This window comes from Micromys minutus, assembly GCF_963924665.1.
Source record: "Micromys minutus genome assembly, chromosome: 1".
Lineage (NCBI taxonomy): Eukaryota > Metazoa > Chordata > Mammalia > Rodentia > Muridae > Micromys > Micromys minutus.
This window is the reverse complement of record NC_137969.1, coordinates 242,506,417-242,528,551: the sequence shown is the minus strand read 5'-3', so window position 1 is coordinate 242,528,551 and position 22,135 is coordinate 242,506,417. Positions and strand designations below refer to the sequence as shown.

Here is a 22,135-nt window from a genome sequence, read left to right as displayed (position 1 = left end):
TTGTGGCTTCATTGCTTCTCAAAAAGACCAACCAGCAACCCCCATCCAATTCTGTGGTTGTAAAGATTTCTGGGGCTTGCTAGGGGCTTTGACTCCTCTTCACAGATCTCAGAAGACAGGCAGGCTTCCCAGTGGTCACTGTGGCTGGTGGGGGTTGGGGAGGGGACTCTTCTTGTGCTCTTCATCTCCACAGCCCAACTTCAGTTCAGAGAGCAGACCCATCGCTTCCCAGACATCTGCTGAGCCCAGGGGATGATTGCAGCAGATCCAAAAGCCTGAGCGTCAATCTATAGTGAGAAACCCACCTGCTTAGAAAGGACAGTATAAAGAATGGAGAAGGGAGTCTGAGAGCCACTAGGAAATCCAGCCAGCATCAGCCCCCAGGTCCCTACATGTTAATGTTCAAAGTCAAGAGCAGGTGTAAGGATTTCAGTGTACAGAGCTTGGAAAATTAGAGAAGTCTTGAGGAATTTCCCACCCCCATCTCTTGTTTCAAGGGGATCCTTTATTTTCTTATAGAAGTTAAATGGCTGTAACTCCCAGCCTGCTGCTGGGACTCCCCCCCCCCCACCTCCACACTTTGCATATCTATGCACCAACTGGTACCTAGAGGCTTAGCCAAAGGAAGGCCATTGTTAGTAGGTGGGCTGTCTGGAAAGGCGAACCCCAGGATGTGATTTCCAGAACTTGTAGTTGTCAGAATGGTAAACTCCCAGACCAGGTTGCCACTGGCTTCCCTGCTTTACTAACCACCGTTCCTAGAAGGTAAGTCACAAACCTACGTGTTATTTTTGAGCCGGAATGAGTATGGGAAAGGGTAGGGCTCTGTAGGGAGGGCAGATCGCATGGAGTAGCCGGGCTGGGCACTGATTCCTTGGGGATCTCCTTGCAGGTATGGTTACTTATTCAGAGTGGTGGTATGAGGGGCCAAAGAGCTCAGCAAGCCATGGAAGTGCAAAAGTCCCCAAAGAAGGCTGGAGTCTGCAGAGCAGATTGAGTTAAAGGCTTCCCTTTGTGCAAGCACACAGTATCTCACCTAATTCTTCCCGGAGAGGGTAGAGTTCAGCCCCCCTGTGGCCTGAGTTCACACCCATACTGTTCAACCCGAACTAATCCTGGAAGAGAAAACCTATTACCCACCTTGAAAAACAACACCTGGAGAGGCTAGACCTTCTGATCAGAGCGGAAACTGAAATAGTGTCTCTATGTGGTGAGTTTGGGGGTTCCCCTTATCTCCAAGCCCCCTGAGTGTGACCAGAAAACCACCCTCAGTCTGAGAAGGCTGATTCTTGATTTGGGGATGGAAAGGTAAAGCTGATCACACCCGAGAGCCTGCTGCTGGGTTGAAAAACCTGTCCTTGAGGCTCAGGTCCCTCATCTTGAACTGTACTTACTTCCAAAAGCTCTTGACAGAGTTCCAGAGGAACAGCCCAGGCTCTAAGCCTCCATAGGTGCAGAAGGCTTTCAGGAGAGAGTGCAAGATCTTCGCATTCAGGAGGCAGAGTTCCAGGTCAGCTTGGTCTCCAGGGCTGCACAAACCCTGGTCCTCTGGAAGGGCCAGCGCTCTAACCACAGAGCCATGTCTCTGGTCCCAGGTCTTATCTTTTTATCTTATCCCTATGTGCATGTCACTTGGCTTTTCTTTCGCCTTGGTGTCCTCTGACTGCTAGGATGGCAGTAGCTTCCTTGCGAAAGAGAAGTAGTAAGGGTGAAATAAATAATTCAGGTATAAGTACTGGCACGGTGCCTGGCCTGCAGGGTGCTCTGGAGAGCTGTGCAGTGAGAGAGCTCCGCTGTGGGTGCTCTCTGAGCCTTCGCTCCGATGGCATCCTTGAGGACTTGCTGACCATTGTCTGGACTGCTGTTGTTCTGAAGCGCTGAATGAAATCAGGCAAAATTGACATTGCTTGTGGTTCACCCCAGGGAAAGTAGGAGCTGGGGTGGTGTTTAGACTGTCTGTGGACGCGCCAGGTTTCAATAATGAGAAGAGGTGTACCGTGCCTGTCAGACACGCTGCCAGGAGGGACGGAAAGTGAGGCTCACTTTCAGAGGAGAGTTCTGTCCACACCTTCCCGCACAGAACCAGTCAGAGAGCTTGGAGCAGCTGATGCTGCAGCAGGGCTCTGTTTCAGAGGTTTAGATTTATTGGGTTGGAACTGGATTTTTGCACTGTGATGGTAGATTTTCAAAGCCTTACACCACGGACAGACACGATAGCTCATCTGGGGAAGATGCTTGCTGCCTGTGGCTGTCACCCGAGTTTGATTCCTGGGACCCATGTGGTGGAAGACAAGAGAACTGACTTGCACACACTGTCCTGTGTCCTCATCCACACACATACACCTAAAGTCATAAATGCAGCAAGGAAAACCCAATTATTTATAAGAATGCAAAATGTTAAAAACAACAAAAATCAAACGGTATAGCACACACGTGGGAACAGAACTTCTAGTCTGTCTCAGTATGAATTTATAATTGCTTCATGAGCTGGGTGGGCCGGTGCACGCCTTTAGTCCCAGCACTGGAGAAGCAGAGGCAGGTGGGGCTGCGTGCGTTTCCAGGCTAGCCTGATCTACGTAGCGAGGGCTGCATAGTGATATCCCATCTCAATAAATCCAAACCAAGCTAAAGTAAAACCACAGACACAAAACTTTTTCTAAGAAGTAAAATTCACCAAAAAACAAAAGAGACCCAAAAGCAACTGCCAGAGCACTGGTGGAGAGACCTTAAAGTTAGATCCGGGAATGTGAGTGAGTCTATGGGGAACAGAGTGCAGTCCCTAGGTCACTGCTGAGGGGAGGCGGCGGCCTTTCCTATCAATATTGCAGGGTGGGTATTTCTACATTTAAAAAAAAAAGTGCTTTTTTTTTTTTTCTTAATTAAAAAACGTGTTTTGTATCTCAGGCACCAGAGATCATGCAAGAAACTGAGAATGTGGAAGAATTTCCTTCCGAGATAGGGTATGGGGTATAGCCAGGGCCCAGAATAAAGTGGAGTCTGGAGCCTGCCTCTGCTTCCCAGACATCTCCAGCACTGAGCTAGCTACAGTGCCTAACTTTCTGCTTTCACTTTTGATTAGTTAGGGCCTCCATCTCCGATTATTTGGATATGAGTCTTTTCTGTGTCTCCTTTTCAAAGGATTCAAAGCAGTTTAAAAATACATAACGTTCAGAGGTCTGACTAAGTTGTAATGTTAAGTATTTATCTGGGGACTTAAAACTGAATCTGTCAAATAGATTTGAAACCTTTATGGTGTCTTGAAAATGATAGCCAGTGAGCAAAAGGGAGAGAGGAGACCCCCCTCCCTCCATAAGCTATGATCACTGTGCTTTTAGCAGCAACAGTAGCAGCAAGCAGTTAGGTTTGTAAAAACAGAAGAGTGACAATACTTTATTTAATGTTAAACAGGAAACCCAAAGCAATCTGCAGCACCAAGGTGAGCTTTCAAGGAACCTGCTATTTATCAGTGCTGAAAAAGGCCAGCAGACATTTCTTCTATTTGCTTAAGATGATAATGTCTTCGCAAAAATCTTAACCCAAACATGACCGCCAGAAGCAGGGTCTATTGTATCCGCTGGTTTTGAGGCAACCAGTTTGCTCCAAAACCAAAGGAAATTTAGAAGCAAATTGCAGAGCTCTCCAAGATTTGGGCAGGCGCTCATGTTTTGCCTGTGTGTGGGGCTGTCACTTAGCCAACATGTGCATCTGAATATTCTTTCTGAAGACCCGGGCTTCATTTTTAAGGTCAGCCTTCAATTTCGAGAGAATATAATTTGCTGTTATTTTTAGGGCCTTCATGATTGCATGTAATAACTAATGAAAAAAAAAACCAGCAGAGAAATAAATGTGTAACAGCTGTGTCTGCTTAACTTGATTAAATGCAGTATAAAAAAAAAAAGTAAACAGAAGACTAATGTGACAATAGACAACAGGGACAAGTATCCCTGTCATTGTGAGAAGTCTTATAGACGTAACTTGCCTCCCGTCAGAAGGCCGGCCGGGGCTGTGTTTAAAGTTTACTTTACTGTTTGTCTGGAGCGGGATCAGTGTCGTAGTGAATAATTTATAGCCAGCATGAATGAGCTCATTAGTCACCTTTTCAGACTTTAAATGAGTTTTGTGGTTGTCATTACTCGAGCCTTCTGTTCAGCCACAGAGCAAAATGACAGCTTGGCAGTTGGCTGCCTTGTCGTACAGGGCCGCCTGTTTCCCTTCAGGTCTGTGTTGCCTTTTGTGTTTCATTGAGATCTTGCTTTTCTTGCTCTGTGGCTGGGCCAGGAACTCTCACATTTCGGTCTTACATACTTAAGGCTCCAAAGGACATTCTGGAGGAAGTTAAAAAAAAGTTTTGGTGTTATCTGCCAGTGGACAATCTCTCTCTCTCTCTCTCTCTCTCTCTCTCTCTCTCTCTCTCTGTGTGTGTGTGTGTGTGTGTGTGTGTGTGTGTATGTGCCTGTGTATGCATGTGTTTCTTCAGCAACTACTGTGTAGCAGCATTCCCTTTGGTGTGATACTTGAATTCTTCAAAAGCAGAGTAAACTAGGGGATATTTTTGAAGCAGTTGAACTCTCAGCTGGCAGACACATTTTAGGAGGGGTTATGGTTGGAGTTTGGGGAGAAAGAGAGATCTATTGTTCCGATTCTAAATATGAAAATGGCTTTCGTAAAGAACCTGGGCCCACAGCAAAGCCACAGGCTTGGATTAGCTGGACCACTTGGACCTGTCTCGTTGCTACAAAGGGGTTGACCAGAAGACCATTAGAGATCCCAGCCAAGGAGCCGAGGAGCTGGATCATAAAGTGAGTGCTAAAAGGGAGAAGACCTGAGTTTGGATCTCCATTGCTGGGATTGAAATGTCCTGTGTGGCAACACATATCTGTAATTCCAGTGCTGGGAAGGCAGAGGCCAGCAGATCTCTAGAGCACATTGCTCTGGCAACCTGAATAGGTGAGCTTCAGAAGTCAGTAAAGAGACCTTATCCTAAAAAAGGTTCAGATTGACTGAGGAAACGAAACCATCAGCTGATGTTGACTTCTGGCCTATACACACACACACACACACACACACACACATACACACACACACACACAAAGTCCAGAAGGATCAGCAGTGGATACAACTACTTCTTCTGCACCTATTGGTAAGAGAAAATGAACCATACCAGCTGCCCCCTTCCAGTGCCATTGGAGATATGCATGGGAGGCTGGTGTGTGTGCCAGCCTTGAATCAAATATCACAAGTCCATCTATCTACCCCTTAGGACATGGCCTGAGAGCAGCTTCCATGGTTGCTCACTTCCAGCCTTGCACTGTAATGCACCCTGACTTCAGAAGACTCTGACATGCATACCTTGGTCCTTGGGTGGTCCCTGAACACTTTCTGACATTTCCTCTGAGCACTGGGCACTAGTGTCTGTTGTGAGTAGTGAAGGCAGCCCCCTCCCCCCTTTCCAGGATTCATATTGTTGGATAGCTGGTCCAGCCTTCTGTGAGACACACAGGAAAGACACTCAGTGTTCCTCTTTGGAAGCACTGCCAATTTATATAAAGAATTGCTTGGAGGCCAGATGTTTGAAACCAGTCACAGTCACACTGCTTTGAGTACTGAGGTGTGGGGTGCCATTGAATGGATCCCCAAACACAGTGAGCAGTCTGTAGGGTTACTTCCTTTCCAGCCTTCACTTGTTTAGGTGAGGTGCACACATGCTATCTTATGACTCACAGTTTATGGGCACTTTTCGCTTGTGCCAAGGCACAGATTAAAGGCACAGGGAAGGTTCCAGTGTGACTCACTGGTAGAACATTGACCTAGTGTCTGTTAGGCTCTGAGTGCAAATCCCAGCACCACAAAAAGAAACAAGTAAAGGCACATAATACCTAAGAAGATGGTTTGAATATTATCCTCCACGCCACCACCTTTAAAGCCAGGTGTGGTGAAGCCTGCTCACAATCCCATTGCTGGGGAGTTAGAGACAGGAAGATCCCTGGGGCTTTCTGGCCATCCAGTCTTGCCTGGTTGATAGGCTACTGAGAGACCACTTTAAGGAACCGGCTGTTGTTTGGCCTTCACGTGCATGAATACACCTGTGTCCCTCCCTCTCCGCACCCCGCCCTCCAGGCACGAGAGATCCTATTTTGAAAGGCAGCAAGGGTGCAAATCAGAAGGTATTAGTAAACTTCAGCATCTAGTAGAGATGGCAGGCGAGGTGGTGTAGCAATCTGAGGCAGTCACTAACCTCTGGAAGGAATTTTTACCCTGGGGAAACAGGTTTGGTGATATTTTAAGCTATGCACCATTTCCCAGAAGTTTCACCTAGGTTAGTGATTTTTACTTTCTTTTAGAGAGACTGTGGTGGAAGGAATACTTGCTTTCTCTCGTATACCTTTGTAAAAGTAAGAGAGGAGAAGGCATGGTGGCCACTGAAACCACACGCTCACTAGAGAGAATAGCACAGGCACTCACAAACACCTCTCTTACTCAGGGTTTCTATTGCTGCAATGAAACACCATGATCAAAAACCAACTTGGTAAGGACAGGGCTACTTTGGCTTACACCACCACATCACCATTTATCACTGGAAGAAGTTAATGCAGGAACTCAAACAGGGCTGGAATCTGGAGGCCGGAAGTGATGCACAGGCCATGGAGGAGGGCGGCTCGCTGGCTGACTTCCCCTAGCTTGCTCAGCCTATCTTCATATAGAACCCAGGACTCCCAGCCTAGCAATGGCATAAGCGTTTGTTGAAGATGGCGGTCGGTTTTCATTGGTTGGGTCTCTACTTGTGACTTTGTCCCCCTCGTCAGTATGTGTATGCAGCCCCCAAATTAAAAGTTGGGTGTGCTCGTGGCCATTCTCAGATACACATGGAGCAGTGAGTGACTTATCCCTAGCTGAAGATGAATGTGGTGACATTAAAGTGTCTCTTTTGTGGTCTATCACCATTTTTGTGCCTTTGGAGCTAAGAAGCTGTGGAGAAATTCCAGGGACAAGCTGGCTGTGATATGTCTGTCATATGGAGAATGTTGCTAGCATAAGATGGAGCCTTAACTACCTGGAGACTCCTTTGAATGAGATGAGAAATCAGAGATTGATGCAAACACAAGAGGCTTATTTTTCCATCGCGTCAGGGTCAACCCTCAATCAGCTTCTCGTGGCGAGTGACTGAAAGACCTTGAATGTCTATAACAAGCAGTTTTTATACTTTTTAGGGGTACAGGTTACACCAGCAAGGTTATAGTTTAAACTTATTAGTTAAATATATTGACCTTTGAATCTATTGGCTAGCAAGCATATAACATGCATTCGAACTCTATCTGGGACCAGAGGATCAGGTGACTATCAGTCAGTACATTCTGCAGTTTTTCAAGAATGTTCCTGCTCCTCCCAAGAACTGTGGGTAGAGAATGGAACTTGGCCTACCCTTGACCAGAGGTGGGAAGCTGATACTTAGTCTAGTCTTGATCTGAGGCGGTGGATATAAGGTTGGTTAAAAGCCCCTAGGGTCTTCAAAAGAGGAGAAAGAACAGTAGATAAATGTGGTCCAAAATCTCAAAATTGGCAATCTCCTGTAGGGAAAGCTCTCAGCTGTAGGCAGTGTCCAGGAGGTCAGGAGAAGCCGCTACCCCACTTCTTTGGTATGCTTTGCTCATAGGTTTGGGGGATAGTGGGGATAACACATCTCATCTTTTATAACAGCAGTAAAAACAAAATTATTGACAGATCCTGCAAGTCGCTGTTGCCCTTCTCTGTAACCTTTTTCCAAGTCTACTTTTAATGTTGATTCTTAAATGCTTTAACCTTCCTTTTAACCCATCACCCACCAGAGGTAGTGGAAAGGAAGGCCAGGTTGACTCCATGACAGGCTTCAAATTGGCAGTTCAGAAGACTAGGCCTAAATCTCTGTTTCTAAGAACTGGACAGACAACTCCTGGCAACTCAGAAGCTGCCCTGTCACCTGGCCTGAGGCAAGGACAATGGGTCAGCTGCAGTTTCCAGACTTTCCCAGCTACAGTTTTCAGCCCCACAGGCCCCAGCAATGGTTCTGGAATGTCCCTAGAGATAGAACCAAGATTAAGATAGAGGTCACCTGCCCCTCCCCAGAATTCCCCTAATGTGCTTTAAATCAGGCCTGCAAGCTCACTTCGGGATCTCTTCATCTTTGTAGACCCCAGCATGTTGGACTTCTCTCAGAATCAAACACTCTTTGTGTCTACTACGTACTATTTGAATCTGGGGTATCGTTCTTTGGCAAATGATGGGCCCTTTCAGGGTGAAGTGGACCTGTTTAGAAATGGTTCTTTGGAGCAGATCCCATTTGTGTTGTCTGGAAATTGGCAGTTCGGTTCACAGGTCAGCAGTGGCAGCTCGATCCACTCTCAAACACTTCACGGATTTACCAGTAGTCCAGTTTGGTAGCGTTGCGATGGCAAACACAAATCAGCAGCAGTGGCACTACCCAGCAGACAGCCAGGCCTCAGCTTCAGCTTGAGCCAGCAGGAGGGATCCCGAGGGACACCAGGAGAAGTTCTCAGCTGTGCCTCCCTCTCTCAGAGCTAAGCAGGGCACCCCCAGCTTTATAAGTGAACTTAGCTCAGCCTCAGTCACTGGCCACTGAGTCTTTTTTATACTGTCTCCAAACATCACGTGTTCTCCATGGGTCTTGGCTCAGCTGACATCACTCTGCCAAGAAACTGCAGCACATTACCAGATTTTTTTTTTAAGAGTTTCTCTTTATAGAGTTCCAACAATTGGAGCTCAACTGAGACACGTAAGGCGGATCAATCTGTGTGTTGTTTAGTGAAGAATCTTTCTTCACGTGTCCTTTCACATGCTTGCTTTCGCAGAACATCCTTTCACTGTATGTCCCTTTCAGGAAGTGTTCCTTCCCGAGACTGCCTTACCTACCCTGCGTGTGCTTCAGGACAATACTCCTTCACATGTTTACCCCAGCAAAACACCGTCCAACACAACATCCAAAGACCCCTTAAGTTTCCACCTCACCCATCCAGAAATGTTCAAGTGTTGGGAATTCTTGTATCTTTGAAGAGAAAGTTTGCTACTCAGAAGGCTCACCTTAAATCCTTTCTTGGGGAGATAGACTTTATATCTCTGAATATAGGGTTTATAATATATAGTGATTCCATTCACTGCTAACTTTTTTAATGGGACCATTTTATACACCCCCTCCATTAAAAAGATCATGAAATACTTTAATTTGGTAAAAAGCTTTGCCAACATATTTATACCCCTCAACTCTTAACATCATGAACTGTTTGCTGGTTATTTTACACAGTCTGAGAATGTGATACTGCATCAGAAGAGGGAAAGTTAAAAAAAAAAAAAAACAGGTTTTAAATCTATCAGAAAACTGGAAGTACCAGGTAGCAAGGGGGGCCATGAGGCTGAGCTAGCTTATGGTTTAATAATACGACTCCAGCCTTTTATTTTCACAAGTTCTCCGGTTCCAGGATTTTAGACATTGTCCCTGAGAACACTTTTGGGTGCACTGTGGGAGCCTTTGCTTCATGTCTGTTGGTGCATGTACCAGAGACCTTTTGACATAAATGCTGTATGCACATCCCTGTGTTCTGCAGGCCTGACTTCTGCCTTTTTGGAATTCCCCACCTCCGAGATCAGGAGGTATGGTGGAATGGAAGTACCTCAGCTAAATCCTTATGGCTTAGTAGTCTAGGACTGGCTTGGTGGTCTAGGACCAATGGCTGGCCTCAGTGAATACATCTTTAATTACTTTTGTTTTAAGGTGGGCCCATCCTGTAGTTGTAATGAGGATACCTTCCCACCCACACCCCTGTTTTTACCTTTAAGTGTGGGTCAGTCTAACAAATGAAATGAGATATCACAGTTGCTATAATGTGTGTTTCGTTGTCTTTACTGAAGTTGAGCCTCATCATGGGCATCTGATCTTTTTGCATATGTGAATGAATCCCTTCGATTAAAATGTTTTGGTGTTTTTTTTTTTTTTTTTAAGTTATATGAGAGTTGCAAATTAAATCCCATGAGCCAGATATGGTGGAACATACCTGTAACCCCAGCCTTTGGGAGACTGAGGCAGAAGGATCATAAATCTTAGGCCAGTTAGAGCTACATACCAGATTTGGTGTTAAAAAGTATGCCCACATATATTAGCATATATGATTATTGCCTGTCCCCTTCTGTTACAGACCTCATGTAGCCTCAACTTCCCTGTGTTGTGGAGAATGACTTTTAACCTCTGATATTTCTGCTTCCACCTCTAGAGTGCTGGGTTCTAGATACCACACCCAGTTTCCTCTTTTTATATATAGCAAATATTTACACATTTTTTTTTTTTATCTTTTACAATCCCTGATATAGCATACAAATTCTAAACTGTGCAAATATGTCAGTGTGCAAACTAAATCTTTCTTTTTGATTTAATTACTTAACCAAAATCCTGCACTACTCTGGTATCACTATAGATTCCTTACAAATATTAATTCATTTAATTGTTCTCGCAACTCAGTGAAAGGCTACTGCAGATTGGATGCTGGTCGTCCCCAGAAAGGCTCAGTTATTAAAGCTGAGGGTGGTCATGCTGTCCAGAGGTGGTGGAGCCTTTGTGATGTGGAGCATGGTGGGGGGTTGGTTCTTAGGGTCATTGGTTGTCTGCCTCCAAGAGGATTGAGGAACCTTGAGACCTTCCATTTTTTTTCTTTAGCTTTGAGTCATGAGAGGATAACTTTGTCCCAGCATGTATGCCTGCCATGATGCTACCTCACCAAAGGCCAGAAGTAGCATGGCCACCAATGGATAGGAAAGAACCTCCAAAAAATGAGCCCCCAAAATTGCATGTTTTCTCTTTATAAGGTAATCATGTCAGGCATTCTGAAACAGTGACTCAAAACTAGCTGATGTAATTAGTTATTATCCCTTCCCCCCCTTTAAAATTACTGCTACTAATTCATGCCAATTATTTATAATAATTATTATAAATTTATAAATGATATGCATATAATATATAGTATATTATTGCACGCATGCATTTGTGTGTCTGTGTGTGATGTATGTGGTGGTCAGAGAACAACACCTAGTTCTTTTCTACCCTCGTGTGTTCCAAAGACCTACCTGGGGTTGCCTTGCTCACTTGGCAAGCACTTTCACCAGAAGTCATCTTGTCAACCTCCACCCACCCCCATTCCTTCGTTTTTAAGATAAGGAAACTAGATAGAGGAAAAGAAGTTATTTCCTTGCCTGGGGTTATCTTGGTAAGTCCTAGCATGTGTCTGGCTGGACTATTCTGGTCTTGGCATTGGTATGTTTGTACATTTAGGGTTGCTTCATATATGCATGCCAGTGAGCTGGAGAGACGGCTCAGTAATTAGGAGCCCTGGCTGCTCTTGAGGACTCAGATTTGGTTCCCAGCATTCTCTGCATGCTCAGCACCACCTGTAACTCCAGTTCCAGGTGATCCAAGGCCGCCTTCGGACCTCTAGAGGTACCAAGCACACATGTGGTCCACAGACACACATTCAGGCATAACACCTGAGTACATAAAATAACACAAAAACTTAAAAGTAATGCTTACCAGGTGTCCTCCCATTCTTAATGGCTGGTGCCACGTGTATTTTCCCCAGGCTGCCATTCAAGTCCTTGTCACTCAGCAACAGGCATTGATAAGTATTGAAAGCAAATCCTTGCTGACTGAATGAATTGTCTGAACCTGGACTCCAGACCATCAGTTTACCATTTTGTTTATGGTTACAGAGGAGCTGAGAGACTTTCTGCTTCTGTTTTGCCTCTAGCAGGTGACTTCATGGGCTCAGGGTTGGCAGGGGAACCTGAACTAATGAATCTCACTCCACCCATCCCTGGTACTTTCCTTACCCTCCCCACTCTAGTCAGAGTCCTTGACTACTCCCTGCTGAAGAAATACTGAGAAGCTTTTCCCAGGCTCTACCCTTGAGGATTGGCCTGGTAAAGGCAGGAAGGAATGAAGTGCACAGAGGTTGTCAAATGGTGACCAAGTCTTCCACCTCACTAAGGAACTTCCAGGTCTTCCAGCTGAAGGTCTCTCTCTCTCTCTCTCTCTCTCTCTCTCTCTCTCTCTCTCTCTTTCATGGGAAGAAGGGAGAAGTGAGGTTTGTTGTTGTTAAGCTATGACTAAGGGATTGTCTTTGCCGGAACCTTCTCCTCCTCCTAGGACACACCCTCTTGGTCTTTTGGTGATTTTTATGCCCCGAGCCCCACCTTCCAGACTGATTGATTCTTCTGGAATCCAGTGGCCCTCCAAATATGGTTCTTAGGCCTGCAGTGCTTTTTAGAGAAGCAAAAAAATCTCAGGGCAAGCCTTGGCCTCTGGAACCAGGAATTATGGGTGTGGGGACCATTGGTAGCATTTAAATGAGCCCTCTAGGTAATTCTGATGCACATTTAAATAACCAGAACACTGTGGTAGAAAGCTTAGAACTATACACATGTAAATGCAAGTATAAAAGAAGCACATATCAAAAATAAAACAAACAAAACATAAAACAGAAAAAAAAACTTGTTCTTAGAGGGAATCAATAACAGTATTTTCACCTCAATTAAAAAAAATATTCATTTTGTGTGTGTGTGTGTGTGTGTGTGTGTGAGTTTGAGTGCATGCATGCGTACTGTGTGTGCAGGTGTCCAGGGAGACCAGAAGGGGGCTTTGTACCCCCTTGAACTAGAGTTATAGGCAGTTGTGCTAGGAGCTTAACCTGAGCCCTCCACAGGAGCCGCAAGTGCCTTTCCTGCTGAGCCACCCACATCTATCCAGCCTCTTCTTAAATCTATAAAACACACTTTTACAAAATCGTATTCCTTTCCTTTGTTTTCGATACTGGGGCAGGCACCCAGAGCTGCATGCTAACACGTGCTGCGTGTGTGCTAACTTGTCCCCAACACTGAGCAGCTCTCTCAGCTCCAACACTGCCTTCTGTGTGAATGGTGGCCACGCTGTCTGTTCCAACAGCTTCTGGTTTTCTGCTTCTCTCTTCCTTCTCCAAAAATTTACGCCGTATCCAGAGCTTGTTCACCTTTTGCATCCCATTTCTCCGATAAGGCGACTTGTGGGTTGTGAGAACACCTGGCCATTTTCCTGCTCTGAGAATGGAGTGCAGAGGATGCCCTCACATTGGTGTCCCGTGAGTTTTGTTATGATGCCTCCACATGTGTTTACAAATAAATAAACCCTGTAGGGACAAGAGTTTGGCTCCCCAGCACCCATCCCAATGCTTGGTAAATGTTTGTTCAACAAACAAGGGCATTTTGAACACAATCAGGTTCAAATCACACTTATACTCAATAAGTCTGTGTGCACTCCCCTGTCTGGAGTAGAGGCTTTGAGAACAACCATTCCACGGGGTGCTTTCTTGATATACATGCTAGGACACCATTTAAGGATATTGGGACTTGTCAGGAGTGACTTCCCATGTGGTTTTTAAGGACTTTTCCAGACAAACAACTCAGGTCTAGGCTACTCCTCCATCTTACCAGACCTAACTCCCAAGCATAGTTATTAGATCTCTTCTTTGCAAAATGGTCTACTCTGTTCCCCGAGCCCGTTGTATCAGACAGTCTACCGCATGCTTTGCCTCTCTCTCCTGTGGGGTAGGGGTCAAATGACTCAGGTTATTTCCCTGAGAATTTAAACTGGAGAGCAGAAGGCCTGAGACAGTCTGCAGGTGGTGGAGGCTAAAAACAGAAGGCTTCAAGCACTGTCTGTGGGAAGCGAGCCGGCCTGCAGTGAGGAGAGGAGAGTAGCTAGACTGGCCAGGAGCAAGAAATACCTTGTACTGGAGGGAGGGAAAAGAAAGAGGAATTGCATGTGGGTCCCCCAGCTCCATGCAACCAGCAGAGCTGCCTGCTGTGGGGCTCTGTTTTGTGCCTGCGTTGTTACTAGAACCAGTTGCTGTTACTGTGGACCAGAGGTTGTATTTCCAGGCCTGCCTCAGGTCTTTGCACCTACAGCAATGTCTCTTTGTTCCTATGTCATCGTCAGTGCTTTGAGGGACCATCAGCTATTCTGTTAAGAACCATGAAGGAGGAACAGAGGCCTACACTGACTTGTGCTGACTGTCCCAGAACACAAGTCTTTTGCTACACCAACCTATGTCCAGAGTACACAGTGGTCCCATCAAGTCACTCATCAGAAAATGAATGTTGCTGGGCAGTGGTGGTATATGACTTTAATCCTGGTACTCTGGAGGCAGAGGTAGGTAGATCTCTGAATTTGAGGCCAGCTTCATCTACAGGGTGAGTTCCAGGATAGCCAGAGCTACACAGAGAAACCCCCGCTGGGGTGTCGTGGGGAGACTGTGGAAAAATAAAACCGAAAAACCAAATCTCAAAACAATAACGACAAAACAGACAAACAACAAAAAACAAGAAAGAAAGAAAGAAAGGAAGGAAGGAAGGAAGGAAGGAAGAAAGAAGGGCAAAGAAATGTTTTCTAAAGTAGTTCTGGGTCTGAGACAGGATTCTGCAGTCAAATACTTACTTAAAACAATAGTTTAAATTATTCGGCCTGCTTGAGGTTTCCTGGCACCCAGGATTTGAGGGTATATTTGGAAAACACATCAGGAAAGTTGAGCATGAGGCTATTCCTACAGGAATGTGGCCTCTGAATGCTAATGCCAAGAATACCTGTCCCAGAGCCAGAGATCTGTGGAATCACAGAGGAGGACACACCGAGCTCTCTCTGGCTTATAGCAAAGGTCTGGTTGGGCCCATTTTAGATCACCAGGCAGGCAGACCCGTGGGCCTTGCACATCAGATAAGGTCTACCCTACCTTATCGACCCACCATTTTCTTTTTAGGACCATACCACCTGACCTCTCTTAGCCTATCTCTAACGGAAAAGGTAAAATAAGACATCAAGTCGTTCTCAATAAATCTGTTTGTTGTGCCTTTCCTGTCTCCTGCCTGAAGTACAGGTTGTCAGCACAATCATTCCAGGGGGGCTCTTTTCATGTGTACAGCTAGGACTCCCATCTAAGGGTATTGGGACTTAGGGTTGGCTTTCCAGATGTTTCTCGTATGCTTCTCCAGACAAGCGACTCGGTTTGTGAATGTAAGAAACCGAAAACCCTCAGAGGGAAAGGGAAGGAAAGGCCAGCTCATTAAAGACGGCTTCCCCCATTCACTGTGCACCCCTCCCTCTCTTGATGGCTTTATAGAACCTAAACTTGTTATGTGTGTTCAGTTTTCGTTCATTAAGCATGACTAGCTCACACACTAGGAGACTAACAGTTGGCACTGAGTTTTAAGGGGGAAAGAGTTCAGGCATAATAACCACCTTTTTGAGCATAGGAAACCCACATCCCTGCTTTTTGAACCTAGGAAGAAGGACCAGGGAGGAAATAGTGTGCTGTGCCTACTTTATGTAAAGAGATGCCTAGGTAGTGTGTGACAAGGGTTGGGAGGGCTAGCAGCTCAAGACAGAGCCTGAAGAGTACAAATTCTCTAAGGTCAGTCCTGATCTCATTCCTTTGGTGGGGATTAAACATTGTCAAGTGGCATGTCATTGTAGGAGGAGGACCTGCTCTAGCTGAGCCACAGGTGACTGACCTGGCCCTGGTTTTGGTTACCAGTAGTGGGCCTTAGAATCCCTGGTGTGAGACTCCAAAGATGATCTAATGTGCCTGCCACCAGGTACCTTCCGCTCAGGCCACCTTGGGCTTCTCCAAGTCTTCTGGGTGCTTAGCAAGTAGTGAAGTCTCTGTAAGTCTGAATTGCTGAAGATTTCCTGCCTGCCCAATCTTGAAGTGTTTTTGTTAAGTGGGGGATTGAATCTCAGATTGGTTGGGGTTTTCTTGTTTTTTTTTTTTTTTTGAAAACAAACTTCTCAGAAGCACGTGGTATTTCTCTCACTGTTCTGTCTGTCAGTGATAAAAGTTCCGGCCCAGCTGGGTTTTCAGCCCAGTTCACAGATAGCCCTTCGTAGCTGTCCACTTTTCTGGTGGGCGTGGGAGGATGGCTTTGGGCTTCTTTGTAGAACCTGCTCTCCTAGCTACCTGGGAGTGGTGCGCAATCCTATTTTTATTTATGTCACCAGCAGGGTGTCCTATTGGACTCTGCTTTCATCCTCACCAAAGGCAGTCTTCTGGTGTGCCTCCAGCAGTGGGTGGCCATTCTCTGGAGGTGTCTGGAGGCTGGGAGAAATGACTGCACTACTGAGGGGCTACAGGGGGGGAGTGTGTGCAGATTATCATTTTAGTTGATGATGCTCAAAATGGTGAAGGACAGAGACTTGTTTTCTTTCCAGATATAGAAGTCTGATGGGGGTCCTTAGCTCAGCCTACTTGGGGGGAACCCACTGACATTGCCTTTGGGGTTCACCTCTCCCTTGGTGGTTGCTGCCATCCTCCTGCCCTCGAAGCCAAGGCCATCTAGGTTGGGGATCAGTTTTTCGGTCCCTGGCAAGAGGTACACGGTGGAGGAGGACTGGACCCGCCCCGGGAGTGCTGCAGTAGTAGTTGGAGAGAAGTGGAATCTTCTCTCCTCACCCTCAGAAGCCTCGCTCGCGTCGTAATTCTTTTTATTTTTACTTTCGAGCCTTGTAAGGCAGGCGGCCAGGGTAAAAGCGCTGCGGCGACACGTTGCCAGCTGCGCAGCACCGCCCGTGTGGCCTGAGCAGGGGAGGGGGCCGGCCACGCGCCACCTGCCCGGTTCCCCTGGGTTCCCGGGGGCTGCACAGGAGCCCGAGGACCCAGCCTGGCCAAAGGGCCTCCCTGCGGACCCGCGCCACAGCCCGGGGTCGCCCAGCCCACGTTTTCCGTCTCTCCGGCTCCCTCCGCCCCTCCCTCCCCGCGCTTCCCCTCCTCCTGCCTGGTCATGTGTCGCCTTTTTTTGTTTGCAGTGGAAACAATTTCTCGCCGCTCGGCGCGCCCCGGCCCCGACGCGCCGCAGCGGAGGCGAGCGGGAGGCGGGACGGGGCGTGGAGAGCGGCGGGGCCGGCGGGAGGACACGGCGCCCGCGGACGCTCGCTCGGGGCCCATGCCGCGCCGCTCCCCGAACCCTTGCCGCCCGCATCCGCGGCCGCCCCCCGACGCCCGCCCAGGGCTCGAGCGTCCGCTGCGGGACCCCGAGCGATGCCCGCTGGGCGCCAGCGAAACTTTGTCGGCTGCGCTGAAGGCAGCGGCGGCCCCGCGCCGCGCTCGGCCAGGTGAGTCCCTGCCCGCGCCCGCCCGCACCACCCAGGTTTGGGGTCCGCGTCCGAGAGCCGTCGCGGCGGCACGGGGACCGGGCTCGCCGTGCGGGGGGGGGGCGGGCCAAGCTGGATCCGGGGTGGGGGACCCGAGTCCTGAGCCGGGAAGTTGCCCGCCCAGGAGTTTCCTGCCCTGACGTGCTGTCTGTTTCACGTGCCTCGGTTTCCCCTCAGACTCGGAGAGCGACAGAGTTGGTATTGTCTGTGGAACAGGCATCCTCAGCAATTCGAGTCTGGCTGAGGGTGCGCATCAACTCCAGACCCCGGGACCGCCAACAGGCGCCTAACAAAGATCCCCTCCCTAGCCGAGCACGCTCAGCACGGGCCGCGAGCATCCCGAGACCCGCAGGGCCCTCTTCCGCACCCCGACTCTTTGCAAGCCTTTCTGGGCCTCGCGTGAGCTAGGGGGACGGTGGGCGCGTATTGATTTGTTTTAGTCTCGCCACGCTGCGGCCAATAAAAGGTTTATGACATCTGACCAGCAGTGAAGGTATGTGTGCTCCCAATTGCCCTGTGTACGCGGAGAAGAGCAGTTTTCCCGTTGCCTGGCAACGCCGCTGATTGACGCAGAGCCCAGCCAATTGCTGCCCTCGTTAGTCCCCTTGAAATGTTTTTGACAAGTACAGTAAAAGGGAGTGGAGCGCGTGCGTGCGTGCGCGCGCAAGGAGGGGGAGGTTCCCGGTCCCCCAAACTCGCGACTGCCCAGCTTTGGTTGAGAAAGATTTCTCAACTTTTTAAAAAGTTCACCACCAACATCTGTTCAGACCTAGGCCGCAATGGCGTTGTCAGTTATTTGGACATGTCCTGCTATTAGCCAAAAAAGTAAGCATTTTTACTTCATTTTCTTCGTTGAAAGAAAGAAAGGAAGATAAAACACAGGAAGTCATAAAAAAATGAAAACAAAAGGAGGGTGAGTGAGACGTAACCATTAAGTTAAGGCGGTCACTGGTGGATAACTGTTCAAAGTAACATTATTAGCAGCAGATTTAAAAAAATGTTTGCTTGACCGCAGACTAACACTACCCCTCTGCCGCTCTAAAATAAGAAGGGAAAGGAGATTTGGAAAATTTTGTACTTAGGATATAATGGAAAACTCCTTAGCTGTGGTTTCTGGAAATTGTTTTGTTGTAATATAGAAGGACAGGGATGGTAAGGAGCCTCCCATGCTGTTGTGAAGCGAGGGAATGTAGTTAGTGGAGAGTTTGGGGAAACACATAATCTAGGGGTTAGGGACCTTCCAGACCCCCTCTTCTTGGCACTGGAATTTAAATTTGGTTTTTATATGGGACCACGTTGCTATCAGTGTTTGTTGAAAACAAAAGAAAACATGGAGTTTTGTTTTTAAAGCATGTTAGTTCCTTTGGGAAGCCACTGACAAATAAGCAAATTAAAAAGAAAGAGAGCAGTATGTTGTCATAGCAACAGTGCAATTAAATTACTTTACTGTCAGCCATGATATAATTTTCCTGTTTGGAAGCTCAGGAGACATAAAACTTTCATTTGGTGCTAAAGTTGACTTCAACTGGCTGGGTAGTTCTCTAGTGTGTGGATATGCTGGCAATTAGAACCCTTTCTGAGGGAATCTGAGGAAACTTTGAGACAAGCTGGCTTTGATTTCTTCATTAGGAAGTTAAGAGTATCATGCTGGATTCATTAAATAGCTCAAACCTGAAGATAAGAGCTACTGTTTTTCTATATTACACCCATGATGTATTATGTAGATTAACCCCCTTTTTTGACAGAAACATTTCTTTGGATGAACTGGATTCTTCTGGACTGGCCTGCCTCGTTTGGGCTGGGATGCCCTGTGGAGATGTTTCTCCTCTTAGAGATGGCATCTCCTATTCACTTGGGAGACATGCCTCTTGTCTCTCTGTGGAGTTCGAGGGAAAGCGCTGCAGTATGCTGTCACCTCACCTCTTTGTTTGGAGCTCTGCGTTGAGCTTTCTAGAATCCAGTTCTAGAACTTACTGTGCTGAAACAGTGGTCAATTTAGATGCCCTGTTAATGGACCTTTAGAAACTTGGGGTGACCATTTGCTTGCCTTCAGTGTATTCATTCTTCTCTAGGTACATTGCTTTAACTCCTCATTGAGAAAAAAAAAGGTGCTTTTTAAACTAAACATGTAGTTTTAGCTCTGCACACAGCTAGTGAAAGACCCATTGTCCCTTTTATCTTGGGTTGTGTACCAGAGAGGGCTGTGCCTATAGGGATGACATCTCCATGTAGTCCCTTGTCTCGTACGGCTTTACTCTCTGTTCTGGGTCATTGATAAGAGTGGAGAAGCTGTGGGGTGGGGAGGCTCTGTTACAATTTTTGTAGAACTTGCCTTCCTCTTTTGAAATTTCTAGCTGCTCTCCCAACTTTCTTCACTGACCCCAGTTCTCATCTTATCCTTCGTTCCCACCTATCTTTTAGTGCCTGAGGTCACACACTTTTTCTCTTTAGAGACCTCCTTAAATTGAATGTGTTCAGTCAAGATGCAATCTGCAGAATCCCTTGTCCTGGTTTACACTTGTCAAATGTAATTAAAAACTGTAATTTTTCCTTACAGTCTTTGTGGGATAGAATAAAACCAGTCAACTCAGTGGCCTCTGGTAACAGTTTTACTCCCAAGACCCTTATGATGGGAGTGGAAGCAATTCTTCTTGCCTTCTGTCTTGTCTCTACTGTTTTACTTTGGGTGAAAACATTTACACTTATTTGCATGTGTGTATATTGTGAAGGTCGGAGGACAACTTACTGGAGTGATTGATTGTCTCTGCATCATGTAGGTCTGGGTGATCAGACTCAGACCATCCAGCTTTCCATCAAGCCCCTTTACCCAATAACCGATCTTGTCAGCCCCCCACTCCCCTTTGACATTGAATCTCCTGTAGCCCACCTTGACCTTGAACTATCAATCCTTCTGCCGTGGCCTCAAGAATGCCGGAAGGACAGGCTTGCTGGGATTACAGTTGAGTGAGTACTTTCAGACCTAGCCCTTTTCTCCCTGATAAGAATCAACAGTGGGTCTGGTAATACAGGGCCACAGTAGCTGCCCATTACACTTACCTTGCTGTGTGTGTCTGAGTCTTTAGAGTAGTTTGTCTGTTCCGAGTTTATACATGTATCATAGAGGATCAATGACACAAAACAGTAGTAACTAGGAGAAGCCACTGTGAATTTGCTCGTTCCTTTTGTGGTGTGTTTGTGCATTAAAGGTGCCACAGGTGTCTTTGGTTTTGCTTAAGGCCAGTCAAGACAACATTCTGCTGATACTCTGGGCTTCTTTTTTCTCATCACGTCACTGGTGGGCTCATGTGACTGCCATTCGGGAGCTACCGTCACAGTTGAGAGCCAAACAGGAGCAGAGGGAGTCAGGTGGGAATTCAGCCGGTTCCTGTTCTGAGGTGTTCTAGCTCATGACTTCTCTGCCTTGTCCTTCCTAGGAGCCTTCACGTAAATGGGTCCAGTCATGCCTGCCAGTAAGAAGCCCGAGAGCTCAGGAATCAGTGTGTCCAGTGGACTGAGTCAGCGGTACCGGGGCAGCGGTTTCTCCAAGGCCCTCCAGGAAGATGATGATCTCGACTTCCCTCTGCCTGACATCAGATTAGAGGAGGGGACCATGGAAGATGAGGAGCTGACCAACCTGAACTGGCTGCATGAGAGCAAGAACTTGCTGAAGAGCTTCGGGGAGTCGGTCCTTAGGAGTGTCAGTCCTGTGCAGGACCTCGACGATGACACCCCGCCATCCCCTGCCCACTCGGACATGCCCTACGATGCCAGGCAGAACCCCAACTGCAAGCCCCCCTACTCCTTTAGCTGCCTCATATTTATGGCCATTGAGGACTCTCCAACCAAGCGCCTGCCAGTGAAGGACATCTACAACTGGATCTTAGAACATTTCCCGTATTTTGCAAATGCACCTACTGGGTGGAAAAACTCAGTGAGACATAATTTGTCATTGAATAAGTGTTTCAAGAAAGTGGACAAAGAGAGGAGTCAGGTAAGTCACCTGTGTCTTCTGGAACTGAATTTATTATTATTTTTTTTTTGTCTTAAATTGAAATTCTCAGCATTAAAAATGACTATATAGTTACCATGCTGGAGTAGTTACGAATGGATAGTTTCGTAACACACTGGGTAGTTGTGGAAAAACCTTCCTTTTTCTTAAATGTACTGGTTACACTTTCTTTTTTGCTGTTGGGGGTCTCTTGAGACATGTTCTGATATGATCTCACATAATCATACAATTGAGCTTTGCCAATCCAGTGTCTTCTTTTGTGCCGTCCTTCTACGTGGTTGGGTCCGTTTGGTTTTAAAATGTAAACATCTATATGGCCATGCCAGTGTGTTAACAGAGTGGTCTGTGTATAAGGAAAATGGCCATAAAAATGACAGCTTCTTTCTGAATACTAGGGAAAGGCAACTTCTCAGGCTTCTGGGGGAGAGGAGATGGAGCACTGTTGAAGGATGCTTGAACATCCTCATTTGCTCTGGACCACTCAGAGACTTCAGCTGCCTGTGACCTTTGTGTGGCTGCCAACATGAAATTTGGAAGCTGCCATTGTGAAGTACTGCTTAGGTTAGGTTAGGGTTCCCACTATAAGGTTTTCTTTTTCTTAATTGTTTCTTAAGAGAGAGAGGGGTGTGAGTATGTGTGGGTGTGTGTGCGCGCACACATGCGCACATGTGTGCACCTAAGTGCAGGTACCTTTAGGGGCCAGAGGTGATGGAAGTTCTTGGAGCTGGATTTACAGGTGGTTGTGAGCCATCCACTGTGGGTACTTCAAGCTTGGTTCTGCTGCAGGAACCTTGAACACTTAACCTGTGAGCCATTGCTCACTGATGCTGATGATGTCAGGAGTGTGCTCGTGTATATGTAGCGACCATCTTCTTTTTTGGGCCATATATTCATATCAATCTATATGTATCCATCCATCC

At 46.9% G+C, this 22,135-nt stretch overlaps 1 protein-coding gene across 2 annotated transcripts in view; it reads left to right on the top strand.

Moving 5' to 3' along the window:
• FOXN3 (forkhead box N3) overlaps positions 1 to 22,135 on the top strand; it is a 355,335-nt gene that overhangs the window by 145,218 nt on the left and 187,982 nt on the right. For both annotated transcript variants that reach the window (XM_080917520.1, XM_080917519.1), the window contains exon 3: positions 20,641 to 21,197. In XM_080917520.1, coding sequence (XP_080773646.1) covers positions 20,655 to 21,197 — 543 coding nt within the window. In that variant the 5' untranslated portion in view covers positions 20,641 to 20,654. The remainder of the gene's footprint in view (positions 1 to 20,640; positions 21,198 to 22,135) is intronic.